This window comes from Chinchilla lanigera, unplaced genomic scaffold, assembly GCF_000276665.1.
Source record: "Chinchilla lanigera isolate Chin_1 unplaced genomic scaffold, ChiLan1.0 scaffold00026, whole genome shotgun sequence".
Classification (NCBI taxonomy): domain Eukaryota; kingdom Metazoa; phylum Chordata; class Mammalia; order Rodentia; family Chinchillidae; genus Chinchilla; species Chinchilla lanigera.
The window spans coordinates 453,090-470,378 of NW_004955427.1; the positions used below are offsets into that span (position 1 = coordinate 453,090).

Consider the following 17,289-nt stretch of genomic DNA (forward strand, 5'->3'; position numbering starts at 1 on the left):
GTTGTAGCCAAATGACGCTTTCTTCCCTGAACTGCTGGCTGTTGGGTATTTCGTCTCAGCAAGGAGAGAAGTAACCAGAAGCTAACCTACATGAGCTCAAGAAGAAAATTCTTAAAACACTTTTCCCCTGGATTAATGTATTCATTAAACTGTGAATGTCTCAGTTTAAAGTAAAAATAGCAAAGTTAAAGATGACAAAATAAGTAAACCCTTAATCAAGGTGCTTCTGAACTTTGTATTTTCATGAAAAATCTGTTTTTCACACATTTTAATTGGGAAATGCTGGTGTTAACTGACAACCAATCACGTCCTTAGAAGTATACAGGGTGAAATTTCAGCACAGGATCAGAGCAGGGATAAAGGAAATACCTGAAGGCAGTACAAGGGGGAGAGAACCAGTAGGTGTTTTCACCCAGGGGAGGTACTAACGACATGGATGCCCCAATTCATCTGACCTTCTAACTACCCCGAGGTACAGAGGTAGATACCAGACTAGGATCTGCACTGCACAGTGAGACTTTTCCCCCCCCCCGCCACTCATGGCCCGCAGCTTGGCTGCTGAAGTTGACAAGTAAATCAGACTCGAGCAACGACGGTGCTGAGCAGGGCGGGGGGCGGGGGAGGTGAGGGAAGGAACAACACTGGTGTTCTCCAGTGCTGCCCTACAGTCACGGTCATGAGGGTGCGGACTGTGAAAACGGGGAAGTCTGGGATTTTAATGACAAAAATCTACAAACTTCAAGGCTGGTTTATTTAAGCCAAATAATCCGAGCAAGACACATATACACAATTTTTAAAAACATGAAGAATACATTAAAATCCCACTATTTATACAATGTAAATTCTAGCAACATATACAAATACTGAGTGACTACAGTACATGCCGAGGTAAGGAAAGTACATTCTAGGAGAATACAACTGACACCCAAACCATGTTTACTTCTAATACCTACTTCAATACATGTTCTTTCCCAGTGCCAAAAAGAAAACTAGTCGTAAGTTGGATTCAATGAGAACTGGTGCCACAGTTGACCTGAAAGTATTTCAATAACCATCCAACTCATACTTGGATTTTGCAGTTTAGGGACTTCAAGTTCAAAACCGAAAGGCTGAGCTAATATTCTCCTGGGCAGAGACTGGTCTTGGTAGAGTTAAAGGAAAAGTTTTCAGGCCCCACACCCGTACCGGCTCTTTCTGCTCTCACCTGACATGGCGTCTCTGACAGTCCTTCTCCTCTCCCAGTGGCGGTGGAGAACCGAGGCAGAGCAGCGCAAGCGTTACCACTCCACAGCTTTGAAGCCGCGCTCAGCCTGCTCCCCAGCCCTGGGCCCTCGGGGGTGGCAAGGTATGTATGACGGACTTTTAACTCTGCATAAATTCTCTCCCTGGACCACTTTCATCAGCGAATAAACCCACTGTTTAATGCAAAGTGCAAATAGTGAAACATGAACATGTGCTGGCTAGTCCTGGCACATACAACAGAATCGATTTAGGATTACAGCGTTTAATAGAAGATAATCAGAAGTAACAGTATCATTTACGGTGCTGCTTCCTCGAATCAAGTGACGGCCCAAATCAGCATAATTTTAGGAAACCTCCAGTGGCCACACTTGCCATAGCACTTCTGATTCTACTTCTGTAACTGCACTGTGGAAAAAGAAAACCCAAACGCAAAAACCAAACCACGGTGATTAAAGTCTAAAATGTTTCAAGCGAAGAATAAACATTCAAGAGACTTCTGTCAAAAAATGGTTATCTTCACATTTTCAGTTACTTGATTGTCTCCAAAGCTGTGTGTGTGTGTGTGTATGCTTATATATATAGTCTGATATATATATATATAATATCATATATATCAAACATAAAAATACTTTTTGAAAAAACTAAAAAGTACAAAACAAGAAAAACCATTTGAATCAGGCTCAGCTCTTCTTCTGAAAAGTAAAATATATAAAAATAGTAAAAACTAGGTATTTTATTAAAACCATTGGTAGTTCAAGGACAGCACAGTGGTAATATGAAGTGTTAAAACTGCATTATTTCAGAAAATTTACTTACAAAAAAAGCAAACTTCAGGGAAAAGTGATCAGGTCACAGAATTAGACAAAATAGCAAGTTTCTCTGGGAAAATGAAAATCATGAAAAACATCTCTTAAAGCTTTAAACAGGTTCATAACTTGAGAAAAAGTACATTCTCTGTGTACTAAGGATGAATACAAACAATAAAGCAATTGGTTTCTTCTGTTCCCACTTGAAAGGAGCAAACTGCATTAATATATGTGCTTCACACGTTCATATGTGGTTTAATAAAAACCCAACAGCTATGCTTTTTGTTTCAATCATCTCGAAACAAAATATGCATTGACTTTTCAATGACTGAAACTGTGCCTCAAAGTTTGAAAAAGGAAAGCAAATGTGAATAAAACCAACAAAATACTAGGAGAAGGCAGGTAAGCTGTAGAAATAACTCCTTTTTGATGCATTTTTTAGAATATAGTACTGATATACCTATGGATGCAGGAAAAATGAATACTGTTCATCTTTATTCAAATTTAGTGAATTCTGGAAACAAAACTAACTGGTGGCAGAAGTCAGAAGAGATGACTAGAACCTCAAAGGGAAGCACAGCTTAGAAAGATCTATCTCCTTACTCACTCGTTTACTCTTTATTTCTAATCTGATTTTCTCATCTGCACCTGAACCAGTTCTGCACAAGGAATGTAAACATTATGGACTGCGAACAAGCACTCATTTTAAAGTGTAGTTTATACATCAAGTCTTACCAGCCCAGATTCATGGAAAAGAGGACGTCAGGTTTATGTAATTTTGTTACACAGTGAACTTACGCTGTCTTGCCAGTCTAAGATGTTTAGACATGGTTTTTGTACTACAGGCTAATAAATAATTGCATACGATTTCTCATTCACCCCATCTAAAACAAGTTCTGGGCAGGGCATGAACAACTGGTGACTAGGAGTTGCTAGGAGATACCAACTTCATTTGCTAAGATGCTACTACTACGCTTGTTCCCGAGGTCTGACACAAAGAACTACTCCAAATTCTTACTATACACAGAAGGCACAACCACATCCAACTGAAGGGTACACACTGGGCTTCTACTTCTTACAATAATTTTACTGACGAAACCTGAAATTAAAATTATTTGACTAAAATTATAAAAAACGCCTTGAGACAAGAAGTATGGGTGCGTGTGCGTGTGTGTGTGTAAAACCAGAGGACAACTCCAGTCACGTTTTTTTTTTTGGTTTTCAAGGTAATTTATATAACTTCTGAGTGTAGAAAGAGAATCTTCTTTACATCTTTCCTAAACTTGAAATTCCTTTTCTGGTTTCTAAAAAGAGACACATACTTAAAGATATCACAGGGTCTGATTTCATGAGATTGATAGAACAAGCATTACCTACAAAAAAATACGAACATTTTATAAACAAGAATGGGGCCAGCCGGAGGGCCCCGGGTGGAAGGAGCAGGGAGGAGCCCGGGTCCGGTACCGTGAGGTGCTAAAGCTCTTAGAGTGTCAGCAAGCGACAAGTTAGTGGCCCAGCTCGTGACAAGTCAGCTTCCTAGCCAGCAACCTCCTTAAGACAGAAATGTGTACGGCTACAATCAAAACAGTGCCACATCACTATTAAAGATCCAGGATGCAACACAGGAATAGAAAAGGAGGCAAATATAACAGTACCCACCTTTCACGAAAGGAGAAGTTCAAGCCATCAGGTATTTCAAGAACAGTACCGTGCGTATCGCCCATCAGGCTTACGGAACCCACTCGAGTTCACTAACGTACCTGCAGCACTGGTAATAGATACTCAGTGCCTTGCAGTTTCTCTGAAGTGCACTGCAGGGATCTCTTTCTATTAAAAATAGTGTTTTACAGTAGTGATAAACAAGTTGCTGAAAACTTAACAGGCAAGCGGTAACTGCGCCACAGTAACACCTTTAAACAAGACGGCAAGATAAGCAGTTTCCTGTACCTTGGCCACATTCCCCACCTCAGTGACAGATACGTAATAACATTCTATATATTACCACCACTGGTCGTGTTTTTAAAGGCATGTGCTTTAAATTGATGCTCTGTAAAAAGCAGCAGCATCTTCAAAGGATTTCTCTAAAAACATCGCACTCCCCATCCCTTCTTGCCCCTGATACTTCCTGTGTGCTCTGTGGCACCTGATACACCAGCTCTTCCGGGGCGGCCGGGCCTGGCTTCCCACCTTTAGGAGTATCGTACTGGGCCTGGGCGGAGGAGCAGCTCTCAGTCCTGGAGAGAAGTGTATTGTAAGTTCCCACTGAAGGGGGAGGCTGGTTCCCTGTAGCTTTGAAAGTGGACGTGGAGGGTAGAGCAGCGGAGGCTGTGGCGTGTCCTGACATGTCCACGACAATCGGGGTTGCATACTCAGGCCCGGTGATTGGGAGCGGTTCAGCATAAGCGTGATACACCTCCTGCACCGGGGAGTTGTACAGATCCAGGTCTGCATAGCTTGCTGCTTTTCCTTCTTCTGGTTTAAAGGTCGATCTCTGATGAAGGGTACCCACAATTCCTCCCACAAGGGGCTGTGCGTACTCTGCGGATACCACAAAACACGAAACGTTACCTCACTAACACCGCAATTCCGTAACGGAAGATGGCAGCTGCGAGCTGCGCCAAAAGCAAGCAGTTATTTACGGCACTGCTGTTGCTATCGCTGTGACCTACGGACTGCTCGCCTACAAGGACCGACTGTAAAATTAAAGATGTTACTCAGTATATCTTAGAGTAACAGGCCCGAAGCTTTATTCATGTAACCCTGGGTAGAGCGTACCTGTTCTTTAGGTTTACAGCGAGTACTTCACTGGAAAAGGGATATTTCATTACTAGAATAAGTGCTGGTTTTTGAAAAGAGCATGATTTTTTTCCTTTTCACATATAATATTTAAAATGAATATATACTGAGACAACAGGATACTGTAAGGCTGTCTTCACTGCTCTCTTATTGCGGTTCCCTGCCCAAAATAAACAAGACAAAAATAATGTAACACACAAAGCCTTCAGAATTTATGAGCAGAACGTCTAAGATAGAAATGATTCTGTTACCTACGGAAAGTAATTCCTCTGTAACACATGAAAACTATCGAAGATGCTGCCACCCCAGGGCAGTTTACAGCACACACACGCAGTCTCCCCCTGCACCAGTTACCTGCGGAGTCGGTCTGCAGCACCGTGCTGAGCTCTCTTGGAGTCAAGGGATTCACGTCACTACCGCCGTAGCGAACCGGGGCTTCCTCGTGCTCCACTGCTTTGGCAGGGAGAAGCTGCTTCACTCCTTTCCACCAACCTTCATGTGATCACAAGCCAAAGAGACCACTGATTTGCATAACGGATATCTCTGTCCGACCCTTCCTATTCAAGAGTAGTTCTGCTTGGACAGGACGCCCAGTGCAGGGCAGAATACAGTAGAAATCTCTGTCTATGCAGAAGCATATGCAGAAGCAAATCACTGCTGCTCTACGCAGTCAGACAAGAGTGTTTATCTAAGGATGGTTTTTAATAAGCTCTTCTCAAACAGTACTTTCCAAGATGCACCTGGGGATCCAGCAGCCCCGTGATCTGCTCTACCTCTGCCCTAGTGTCTGGTACTAGCAGTGACACTTGAAAAGGGGGCACTGTCAGGGGGCCGCTGGTGCCACCTGGAGCGATCCAGAAGATGGCACAGCTCAGTGCAGGGAGGGCAGCCCCACGCACTCCTGCACCCTCCCAGTGAGCCGCCACAGCAGCGCGGCACGAACGTACTGCATGACCGGACCGCCGCCCTTTGTGTCTTAGCGCACCCGCAGAGCACACAGAAAGCTGGTCTCTGAAGACGAAGACACACAGGGCAAACCAGACAAGCTCTCCACAACGAAAAGAACAGCGTGTATCAGGAAAACTTGCACTTTCTGCTTCGCTACTGATTAACTAGAAGACACTGTGCAGAAGAGAAAGATAAGGAGAAGAGCACGCCACTTTTCTATCAGTGGGGGGAGTCGCAGACTGGAGAACACATTCTTCTTGCTCTGCTGCCACCTATAGTGGACGGATTTCCCTTAGAAGAAAAGAAACGCAAAGCCCACATGACTTACCTGCCCGGTCCCAGGCAGGTAAGTCATAGGTGCCTTCAGCTTTTTTCTTTCTGGAAAAATACGGAAAGAAATGTCAGCAAACAGGGCCTTCTCCGGTAGCAACCTCTGAGACTGCAGCAGGAACACCTGAGTTAATAATTAGCCAAGAACACACATTTCCACTTGCTGATCGGCCTGGAGGAACCCTCCACTTCGTTCAACTTTTGTAGTTGCCACTACCGAAGCTTGTAAGTTCTGGCTCTCAATGAACTTACCTTGTTACCCACCGCTGATCCACAGTAAAGTGATAAAGGAAATACAGAAGCGAAGTCTGTAGATTAAAAGACAAGACTCAACCCACGTAGGCTTGTTGTGGATTCAAATGCAAATCTCACAAATTAACCCATTCACAAAACTCACACTAAAAAACCTGATTTCCTCTTCTGTTGTTCTTGTTTCTAACTTTCTGCTTTTTTTCTCCAGCCCTTTGCCCAAGCAAAGTTGGAAATGTCTCACGCCCTTAACTGCACACGTCACTCCCTTCAGAGTTCAGTGTAAGTTAATGCTGTCACTCACAGTGAGTGACAGGTGGCAGAGGCAGGACAACGGCTCTCAGAGCCTGGGAGGCAGCACACAGGCTTCTCTGGAGAGGTAAGAGCCACCAATTACAACAAGGGGGATTCTCCCCCGTCCACCTGTAAGAATTCTAATCTGTTCTCCCCAGGAGAAATCTCTACCCCATTAAGAATTACTGCTAAGCTGGGCATGGTGGCACACGGCTGTAACCCCAGCACTCAGGAGGCTGAGGCGGGAGGATCACTGTGAGTTCGAGACCAGCCTGGGCTACAAAGTGAGCTCAAGGCCAGCCTGAACTGCATAGTGAGACCCTGTCTCAAAAAGACAAAAAAAAAAAAAAAAAAGAATTACTGCTAACAAGCTTTTACCAAAACAAAACAAAACAAAAAGCAAGTGAAAGAACACTTTCTGATTTAGTTGTATAAATCTAATTTAACTAAAATTAGTATTGTTCAGGCTAGTGAGAAAGAAGTTATTCTTTTTTAGTATATGTGCTGCTGAAGCAAGCACTAGAAATTACTCTTGTTTATAGGTAAGGGTAAGGCAGCTATATTATTTGTTGAAGAGCATAAATTTGGCTTTTATAAAGAGCCCAAGCCATTTATTTTTCCTAATAGAAAACATTCATTTCTAATGTAAGGCTATGTTTTTTATTATTGATATTAAAAACCTCCTCATATTAAAGCATGACTGTATTTAAATTATTTCATTGTTTTATTTTTTTTTTTTTTTTTTTTTTTGGGGTTTTTGGTTTTTCTCCGGTACCGGGAACCGAACTCACGACCTTGCGCTTGCCAGACAGGCGCTTTTGCCGCTGAGCTAAATCCCCAGCCCTATTTCATTGTTTTAAAATGAAGTATAAATAAATTTGTGGAAGAGATGGGAGGTGTTAAAGCTAGTAATAAAAACGGGAATGGAAAATAAATGATAAAATATGACGGCTTATTAAGTAATCTTCTCCCTGAAAATCCTGTGTCTCTCAGCCCTGGGGCCCCGGCCCTGGACCAGGAGGGACTGATACAAACGGGGCTGCGCAACAGGAGGGGGTCTGGCAGGTGTCAGAATCACCCGGAAACCCGCCCCTTCCCCACTCTGAAAATCCGTTCTACCGAAGTGGAACCCGAAAAGGTGGAGGACCTCTGCTCTAGTTACCGTCAGGTTTTTAAAAACTCGATGTTTTCTAAATGAAAGCTATAGTCTATATATCTAGGACAAAAATTAATGGCCTGAATATTAAAGGTTGAGTATAAAGCTTTTTATATGTTAAATCTCACGCGAAAAGGCTTCAGGCCATTGACTCATTACCTGTGAGTGCTTAGAACAGTGGCCGGTATAGGTCAAGGGTTCAGCAAGTTGTGGCTGCTTTTATTATTTCTTCTCCTTCCTGCTTCCCACAGCCCTTTGATGGCACCTGTTCCTTTACTCTTTGTTGACAAGCTAATAACCAGGAATTTCAACGAGTCTTGGTCCAACTCCTCAGCTCAGCCCTCCTGCCCCGAACGCAAGGCATGTACTCCAGCTCCCTTTGGGCATCTGGTCAACGTTCAAGTGTTCTTTAAACCTCGCCAGATGGATTCAGAACCCAACTCCTGCCTCCCTCTCCAGCTCCTCTCCCCTCTCCTCACTCTCACACCCGTTTTCACCAAAACTGCTTCTGTTCACTCATTTACTTGCTTTACCTGCACAGACAGCAGCGGGTTAAGAGTACGCTGGGAAGCCTGGCCCAAACCGCTCTGCTGCGGACCAGCCAGTGACCCCAGCAGTCACACGGCCGCCTCGGCCTTCCCCTTGCTGTTTGGTGCGCTGAGCGTACCGCGCGCACGTTCCCTTCTGCCCTTTCCTCCTTCTCGTCCTCTTTGCTGTCCTCGTACTGACTGACTGGCTCTCCGCCCAGTCTTCCCAACACCATCAATCTGGAGCCCTCCTGCTTCACCAGCTCCCCTGTGACACAGTCTGGTACTGCACGCCAAAGCAGACAGTGATCTGCACTGCACACTGTCCTGATCTGTGAGCTTCCAAGTTCACTGCGGGGCTCCTTAGCACATGGCTCACCACTTGGCACACAGCAGCAGCTGAACATTCAAATATCTGTTGGGTGACTGAATAAACAGAGCCATCCTCGTTCTCCACCAAACCTGTCCCTCCTGGTGTTATCTCAAAATGATGACATCGCTGCTGATCCTGGACAAGCCCGAGTGACAGCCCCCCGCAGAGCCTTCCTTCTGCAGCAGACAACTCTTCCTGCGTCCTTCGGATGCTGCTCTGAAACATCGCCCTCCATCTCTTCTCCCTTCCCCAGAAGTAGTGTCATGTCTCCACCAAGCCAGTTTCCCAACTCATTTCTCTTTTTCCTCTTCATTTAATCCAGTTCCCCCCTCACACATCCTGACGCTGTCTTTGTACAATCATATGTAGTTCACACTCAATGAGTTATCCCATCCACAGAATCAAGGCTCCCAGAAAGCCCGTCCTTACTCAGACCCGGGCTGTGTTTCTACTGTTGCTGCTAAGGACTCCCTCATGCCATCCTCGAAGGACAGCTCGCTGTTCTGTCCACGTCCCATTTTCTGTCTCTTTCCTCAGGCAGCTCCCTCACCTTAGGTATTCTCTGCTGTCACCCTCCGCATGTCCACGTCTCTCCAAATCCTTGTGTTTACGCTTTCACGGGCGCGAGGAGGCGCGGCCTCTGGGAGCCTTGCTCACCCCTCCCACCACGTGAGGACAGAAAAGAAGGCCCTCTGTGCACGGGGAGGTCCTCACGGCTCAGCGAGCGTGCCAGTGCCTCACGCCTCCAGCGCTGTGAGAAGTGAAGGTTTGCTGTTGGGAAGTCGCCGCATCGACGGTGTCTTCTAACACCGCGAAGAGTCTAAGACACCTGCCTTCCTCTCTCTAGGCAAGCCCAGCTCCTTTAGGTGAAGTATGGGGACTCCCCTTAACAAATATGAACGGTTCTCTTCGCTGCTTCACGTATAAACCACAGGGTAGTTCCTTTTTTGTGTCAGAAAACCCTATTCACCATTTTGGAGAAATGAATTAGTCTCTCTCTTCAGTAAAAATTGCTAAATACCTATTACATTAGACGCTTATCGTACCACTGCTCAGATCCCAATGTATAATGCAGAACTTCACACAATAAAGGTACTAGTAAGTAAATAACTGGGAACTGAACTCACTAGTTTTTAATGGGAAGAAGAAAGAAATACATATGCTTTTCATTCTAATGACTCTCAGTCTCAAACGGGTGAACGGCACGGACCCCAGCTGGTCTTCCACACTTAGCTTCTCCTTCGCACTGGAACACGCCCTCCACCCCAGCACCGCGAGGGGAACTCCCTCTGCACTAACCTGCTTCTCCAGTGCCAAGCGCACACTGCTATCAGGGTGAGAGCGGTGAGGGCCATGACTAGCACGGGGACAAGAACGGCAGCCAACGCCGCATCTGAAAGTACAAAAATCAAAAACGTTTAAAAACCTCATTAATATCAAAGGCATAAAATTTAAAAAAATTAAAGCACAGTAAGACAAAAGGCAGAAATCATGAGGAAGAAGACTGAGAAAGATTAGTTACACCGTTGCTTAGCATTCCTGTTTCAACAAGTAGCTGACCCGTCACCTAGTAGACAAGAATGGGCGTGAGCTACCACACGCAGACAGGGTAACAGACGCATCTTTGTTTTCGTCTGCATGTTTAAAATTTTCATTAAGTTTTAAATCACCGAAAGATAAAAAATAGGCCAGGAAAGAGAATTTTATGCCTATGTAATAACATGAAGCATTCATATAGGACTCTGTAAGTCAAAAGCAAACAATATAATAGAAAAAATCAGTAGAGATCAATTAGCAATACATTAAAAAATACAAGTAAGCACTAAATACACTAGCCTCATTAGTAATCAATAAATACGAGTTAAAACAAGAACGAAAGCCTGTTCTTATCAAGTTGGCAAATAGTTAAAAGAACAGCTAATTGCTGAAGAGGGTGCCAGGAATCAGGTATTTTTAAAAACGTGACATAAAGTATACGCTTCTGATCGGCATTTTGGAGAAATATGTGTAAAAACTTACGAGAGCCGGTAATTCTATAGCTACAATTTATTCTTGGGATAAAACTTCCGTGTAAGAGTGAAAAATAGGAAACAATCTGAATGCCCAATGATGACAGGGAGTAAGTGAATCATGGTGTCATCCTAACAGGAGAATGTAATTGAGCACCTGAAAATTGTGTCATAACAGCAAAATATTTAGAGATTTAGGAAGGTAACAATATAGTCTTAGGCGCAATAAAGCTGACTGAGAAAGTGTCTATCAGTAGGTCGGAAACCAAGAAACACTGGAGCTGGCAGGAGCTCAGAGAACAGTTACTATCTTTATCTCACCCTACACATCAAATATCTTAGACCCCGGTACAAAAAGTGAAATGACCAAGGGCTCCTTGGAATGTAAGTTTCTTCCTTCAGCCCTCAATCCCGTCCTGGCCATGAAGATGAAACAGCAGCAACTGCTGGCTGACAGTCACTCGGGACTACGACCCAGACAGTGCGGCAAGTCTAACTGCAGCATCGTCTTTACTCCTTTCACTGTATCCAGGAGAGGAAGAGGCTGACGGCAGAGGGGAGGGGCGGCAGAGTCGCTAACGGCAGGGCTCCGAGAAGCCAATGGATGGTCCTAGGACACAGACAAAGTGATCACCACTGGGCAGCACAAGCAGCCCCTTGACCAAAGCCGTGAACAACGGGTCAAGTAAGTCTCTTGGCTTAAGAAGGAAACTCCCCTCAAATGGTTTTTACTCTTTTGCAAAGTTGGAGAAGTAATACGTGAGTAAAGATCTGCCAGTCAGATGTTCGAAAAAATACGGAGAATGCGAAAGATAGTTTCAGTTGAGAGCGAACAGAAGAGTTCACTGGTGAAATGTGAAAGATGGCCAGCACGCAGTGCACCGTGACACGACTTTGGTCTGCACGTAAAAAGAGAAGGGCAGATGCACAAAACAAGAATGGTGACTCAGTCGAGGAAAGACTCAATTCAGAAAAGGAAAAGCGTGCTTCCTCCACACGGTGTGGGGCTGGAGGGAACAGTCGGCTTGGATGAATGCAGTGACTGAATCAGGAACTTAAGAGTTACCTGCTAAGGTTTCAAAAAGTAACAAACCTGTGCATCACCATCTCAAAGAAAAGAAGGCAGGAGGCCCTCAAAGGAGAAGACCAGCCCATTCTCTGCTGTTCCTTTTACAGTTACAAAGACCCCAGCTCTGGAAGAAGTTTTAACCCGAGGCTGTGATTTCCCGCAGTGAGACTGTAGGGTGAAGCACTACTTTCAGTGGCTCCTCCTCCACCCGGGCCTGCGTCTGGGAGTCTGCTTACACACAGGCGCGTCTGCAAACCGGAAGCAGCTCTCTGGGAGATGCTGAGATTTGGTGCCTCAGATTTCTTGCTTGTGTCTAGCTTTTCCTGAAGCATGAGAATGAAAGTCATCTTTGTTCAAATGCCTCAAAACATGGGAAAGAAACTGGCATGTGGAATGCGGAAGGAAGTCACCGCGATCTAGGCCAAGTTCTAGAAAACGAGAGTGATTCCAGCTCCTGTGGCACACGGAACGCACTTCTCTGCGCTTTTCCCGAGAACCAGGACGCCTTTCATCTGTCCACACTGACGTTAATTCCACGGCAGTTTTGTCCCTGAATTCAACTGAAACTCTGGATTTTTAAACAATTAGTAAAAAGAACTATATTTTAACTATATTTTGTATATTTAAACACTACCTTTCTCATCAGAAACACAATTTGAAAGTAAATTATAATACTTTTGTACAATTTTAAGTCATAATTATAAACTGAAAAAATGATGAAAAATTTTTATGAATATGTTAAAGTACTTTTTTGAGAAAGTATTTAGTTTTCATCGGAGTAACCCCTTTGAAGATAATAATAGGCAATAGAACAACCACTGTTAATTTCCTTTCATCTTGTTTTGAAATTCTGTATTGTTTTTGTTGTTTTTTTTGTCTCTCTAAAATAAAAAATTAAAAGAAAAGTTTTGTTTTCGTTTTTCCCTCTTTGCCACCAAGTTCCTTATCCATTGAATTAATACATCTCTACGGCAAAAAAGTGCTTGGTTTTAGTGATTTCTAGAAATAAGTATTTCTAAGCCCAACACTCAGTATGTTCAGCTGAAAAAGGGGAAGTACAAAAAGAGAAAGGCTACACAACAGCAGCCATCTCTAAAGGGTCAAACAGCAACTCTATATGGTATCACAGAATAGAGTACAGATAGTGCAGCCAGTCTTTTCTCTAAAATCAGAGGTTACATTTGTGTTAGACTTAAAAAGTACATTTGCAGGGAAAGAAACCAAGGGCTTAAGCTGGAAACAGTCCTGAAAGCATGTGCTAAGAACAAACACGACAATGTACAAAGTATTCATTTTTGCATTTGCATACCTTTGGTTACATTTGGAGTTATGGTCGTATTTTTGATATCAGGAGTGACAGTTGTTTGCTCTGTGTGTACAGGAAATTCATTACTACTGTGAGGTTGTAATGGTTGAGTATATTTTGGGGCACGACCTTGAAAAAAGTTTTAAAAATAATTTTTTATCTGTAGCTTAAATTTATTTCTTAATGTTTAAATATATAGAGAGAAAATCATAGCAAAAATTCAGGCATTATCAAGTTCTCACAGCAGAAGCAAGCATACCTTTGGCTACTTTGGGAGCGGCTGTGGTGTTTTTGATGTCATTGCTGTTCTGAGCAGGTGGAGGCTGAGTGAGTTTTGGAGGACGACCTTGAAAAACGGTTTAGAAAATTTAACACATTTTCCTTTGAATAAACCACAGTTAAAAACAGTAATATTATTAAATGTCTTCAACATTTCCTAAAGTATTTAATTTGCAGTGATTTTAAATCTCAGAGAATGTATCAGAAGTATAAATATTATATTCTGCATTAAATATACCAAAATTTTTCAGGTTTTAAATAATCATCTAAAAATAATCTTACAAAGAAGAGTATTAATGATGATGAAATCTAACATATAGGTGTCATCACAATTTGACATATTACTTAATTAATGCAGTTATGGAGAATTAAGTACACATGCGGCACAGCAGTAAAATAATATTAAACTATTGTAAAATACTGTGAGAAATTATTCCCTCTTGTAGATAATTCAAAGTGAGAGGTACATAAGCCTCAATGATGGTTCTAATCTTCAGTGCTTACAGCACATGAGACCTGATTTAAATTTATTAAAATTGAATCTAAATTTTAAAAGGTACAGCAATATATTATCTCACAAGAATGATGCTACTTCTTTCACTTGTAATTTTGGTAATAATTCTGATATGTAACTTTTTAATATGGTAATCATTTGCTTTTAAAAATTCCTATAAAAATACTGTAACTGAAGACAAAAGCACTCACATTTTACTCGTTACTTTCTCTGAGAATAGCAAAACCCACTTAACTCCCCAGTAGGAAGGATTTTTCAGTGTTCCCAACACAAAGAAGTCATGTCTGAGGTGACATATGTCAACTAGCTTGATCTAATCACTACACTCTGTATGCACGGATTGAAATGTCACACAAATGTATCTTCTATGTGTAGCAATATGAACATCATTATTATGTGTCACTTTTTGAAACTATATTTAAAAATTAATAATCCATTGAAAATAACATGTTAAACACACTGTCTTTTTACCATTAGGAGTAAACGCACATCCAAGCAGCTCCACTTTCATGGCGATTTTCTGCTGCCACTGGGTAGGGTGTACTCTAATGAAACGCGCAGTAATTGGCGGCAAAAAGTTATTACGTACGTCCTGGTCATAGTCTTTGTTCCCCTGAAACACCTTTAAAACAATTATCGAGACTTTACATCAACAAGGGTAGAGCTAAGCTGCTCCACTTAAATGTGCTTTGTTTTTTGCTCTGAGCCTTAAACAACATCTGTGAAGTATGACAATAAGAATTAATTTCTACAAATAATCATAATTTAAAAAAACTTTTCACTGAAATTTATAAAATAAAAATACTAAATATAGAAATGAGTCTAACATGATTTAAGAATTGAACAAGAGCGCTAATTTGGCAATTTTGGAAAAGGGTTTCAGCTGCTGAGAAACAGTTTTTTGCACTAATAAATTCTTAATTCTAGCCCTATAGAATTCCAAATGATTAAATATCTCAATTTTATTTTTAAAATAGAAAACAGTGGATCACAAAGTCTTACTGGAAATGCTTTGCTTGTGTGCCTCTTGGAACTGTTTTCTCAATGAACAGGCTGAGAGCGGACAGACACTAGCTAAGGACAGTTACATATCTCCACCTGCTGGGAAACTCGATTAAGACAAGCCCCCCATTATTCCAGTTTTCATTTCTTGTTGCTACCCGAACCAGACAAGTAACTCCAGAACACCATTCTGTGATCTACTTTACCGATCATAACGGAACAGCTACAAATGCATCCCATAAACAGTTCTTAGACAAAAATATGATTTTAAGTGACTTCTTCCCTCAACTACTTCAAGAAAATACTTTGCACATCCTTACTCTGGGCCAGCTCTCTTGTAAGCGTTTTCCGATCATTAATTCTGATACTCTTTAGGATGGAATCGGCCGGGCACAGAGAGCTGACTCAGAGAACCAGGGGACAGCACGGTAGTAAAGGCCGGGTAGTGACCGTTACCTGTGTTTCAGCATGAAGTACAGGGACCCAACAACCCATGAAGCGCCTTGCTTGATCTCTTGGGCCAAATCAGCTAGGCAGTTTTTCAAGACTCACAATAAGTGGACACTAGCATAAAATCAAACTGACTGATTGTATATATATATATATATATATATAGAGAGAGAGAGAGAGAGAGAGAGAGAGGGAGAGAGAGTTTGGTTTTTTTTCATTAGCTAAGGTAAGAGCACGTAAATTCTTAATTTCTCAAGTTAATCCGAAATATTATGGCTATTTCTTCTTAGCTGATTCACATCAAATTACCAGTCTCTAAAGATGTGCTTATCCTACATTTTCTAAAAGTTTTTTTTTCAAAATTTTTTTAAGGTTTGTTTTGAAGTTATAATAATCTTCACACTTATAAGCTTCCATGATTTCCTTAACTATTTCTCTGAAATAAAGGCAATTACTTGCAATCTTATTATATTAGAACAAGAACTAGAGCAAAATGTCATTTTAGTACATAAAAACTATCACTACAAATATATACCCTCAGAAAAGAGAATCAAAAGATGGAGCTATAGGGAGAAAGAAGGGCAGTAGAAGGGGGTGAACAAGGAATGAAGACGTGTATATACATGTGCCAATTCCGTACACGGAAATGTAAGCACCGTGTACTACAAGCATGTACTAGTCAGTATAGGGGCTATTACTATGAGGTCTTTACACTGTAATCTCAATTTTATAAAAAATCTTAAAAGATAACAATTTATGAAACAGTAAAAGTGATGTGCTATAGTCAAATGTGTTGAGAATCCCAGGACAGAGAGGTTTCCAAGGTGTCATTAGGATGAAACGGAAATGGAAGTTGGAATTCTCGTTCTTCTAGAGACTTCAATCTTATTGCACATTACCAAATACAGACATGGCATAATATTAGAAAGTAACAATGAAAGTGAGCTGTGTACGTATGTTAACTCTACTTTGTACACCCAAGATCGGGGTAGATGAGGAAGCAGATGGACAAATGTGAGAGGAAAAAGTATTGTTTCATGTCATTCAATGTGAGAATTTGTACTTCTGTGTATGATACAGTAACAAGAGCTGGACTTATGCTTTGGTCTTAAATATGAACAGCTGAGTAAAATACATGAAACAACATTTCTCAGACATTGGACAACAGGCAGCTTAAGGCAATAACTGCACAGAAAAGGCAAACAAATGAGACGAGCTCTGCTATCCCACAAGTACTACCCAGAGAAATGTAGGTCGCAGCGCAGGGGTCCCAACAGAGCCTGACGGCCTCAGCTGAGGCGACAGAGCTCAGAAACACCAAGGCTATAAACAGCTAGAACCTGCAGGGCAGAGTTTAGGAAAGGTGAGAGCGGGAGAGAGACGAAGGGCGGGAGACAGAGAATCAGACCGAGGCTGACTTTGAGGATCGTGGAGGGTTTTCCTTTCAACCTTCAGTTACTTGCAGAGAAATGACCAACGACCAGGAGAAGGACAGCAGAAGATTCTCACAGACACAAGTGGTGGGATTACCTCACGCTGCCACACACAGATGGGGACACTTCACAATACACAGGACACTGAGCCCAATACTTAGAACAGTACTGTCTCAGGGGTGGGGAAAAATTAGAACTAAAGGCTGCTCAGGTCCAACCCAGCAAGAATTAGACGCAAGCCTTAAAAAGAACAAACTGTTTTCTAAAAGCTGAGCTGCATCAAAAATAAAGCTCAAAAATGTATACGGGAATAATAACGACAATTTAAAAAATCTAGCATCAAGCAATGACATAACATCAAACATTATGAACTGAAAGCAGTTCATAATGACTAGCAATCAATCAAAAATTACTAGGCATATCAAATAGTATAATGCTTAATCAATGTAAAAGGACCCAAGTATAACACATACAATATTTATATGCTCTATTAATGAACTGTGGAA

At 42.0% G+C, this 17,289-nt stretch overlaps 1 protein-coding gene across 5 annotated transcripts in view; it reads right to left on the reverse strand.

Moving 5' to 3' along the window:
* Positions 1 to 730: 730 nt before the first annotated feature.
* Positions 731 to 17,289, reverse strand: part of Dcbld2 (discoidin, CUB and LCCL domain containing 2) — an 82,901-nt gene continuing 66,342 nt past the window's right edge. For 3 of the 5 annotated variants that reach the window (XM_013515116.1, XM_013515119.1, XM_013515115.1), the window contains 7 exons: positions 14,370 to 14,520; positions 13,365 to 13,451; positions 13,109 to 13,234; positions 10,021 to 10,114; positions 6,121 to 6,170; positions 5,199 to 5,336; positions 731 to 4,586 (listed from right to left, as the gene is read on the reverse strand). In XM_013515116.1, the coding sequence (XP_013370570.1) occupies positions 4,117 to 4,586; positions 5,199 to 5,336; positions 6,121 to 6,170; positions 10,021 to 10,114; positions 13,109 to 13,234; positions 13,365 to 13,451; positions 14,370 to 14,520 (1,116 nt within the window). In that variant the 3' untranslated portion in view covers positions 731 to 4,116. The remainder of the gene's footprint in view (positions 4,587 to 5,198; positions 5,337 to 6,120; positions 6,171 to 10,020; positions 10,115 to 13,108; positions 13,235 to 13,364; positions 13,452 to 14,369; positions 14,521 to 17,289) is intronic. The other 2 variants (XM_013515117.1, XM_013515118.1) reach the window with 2 other exon arrangements.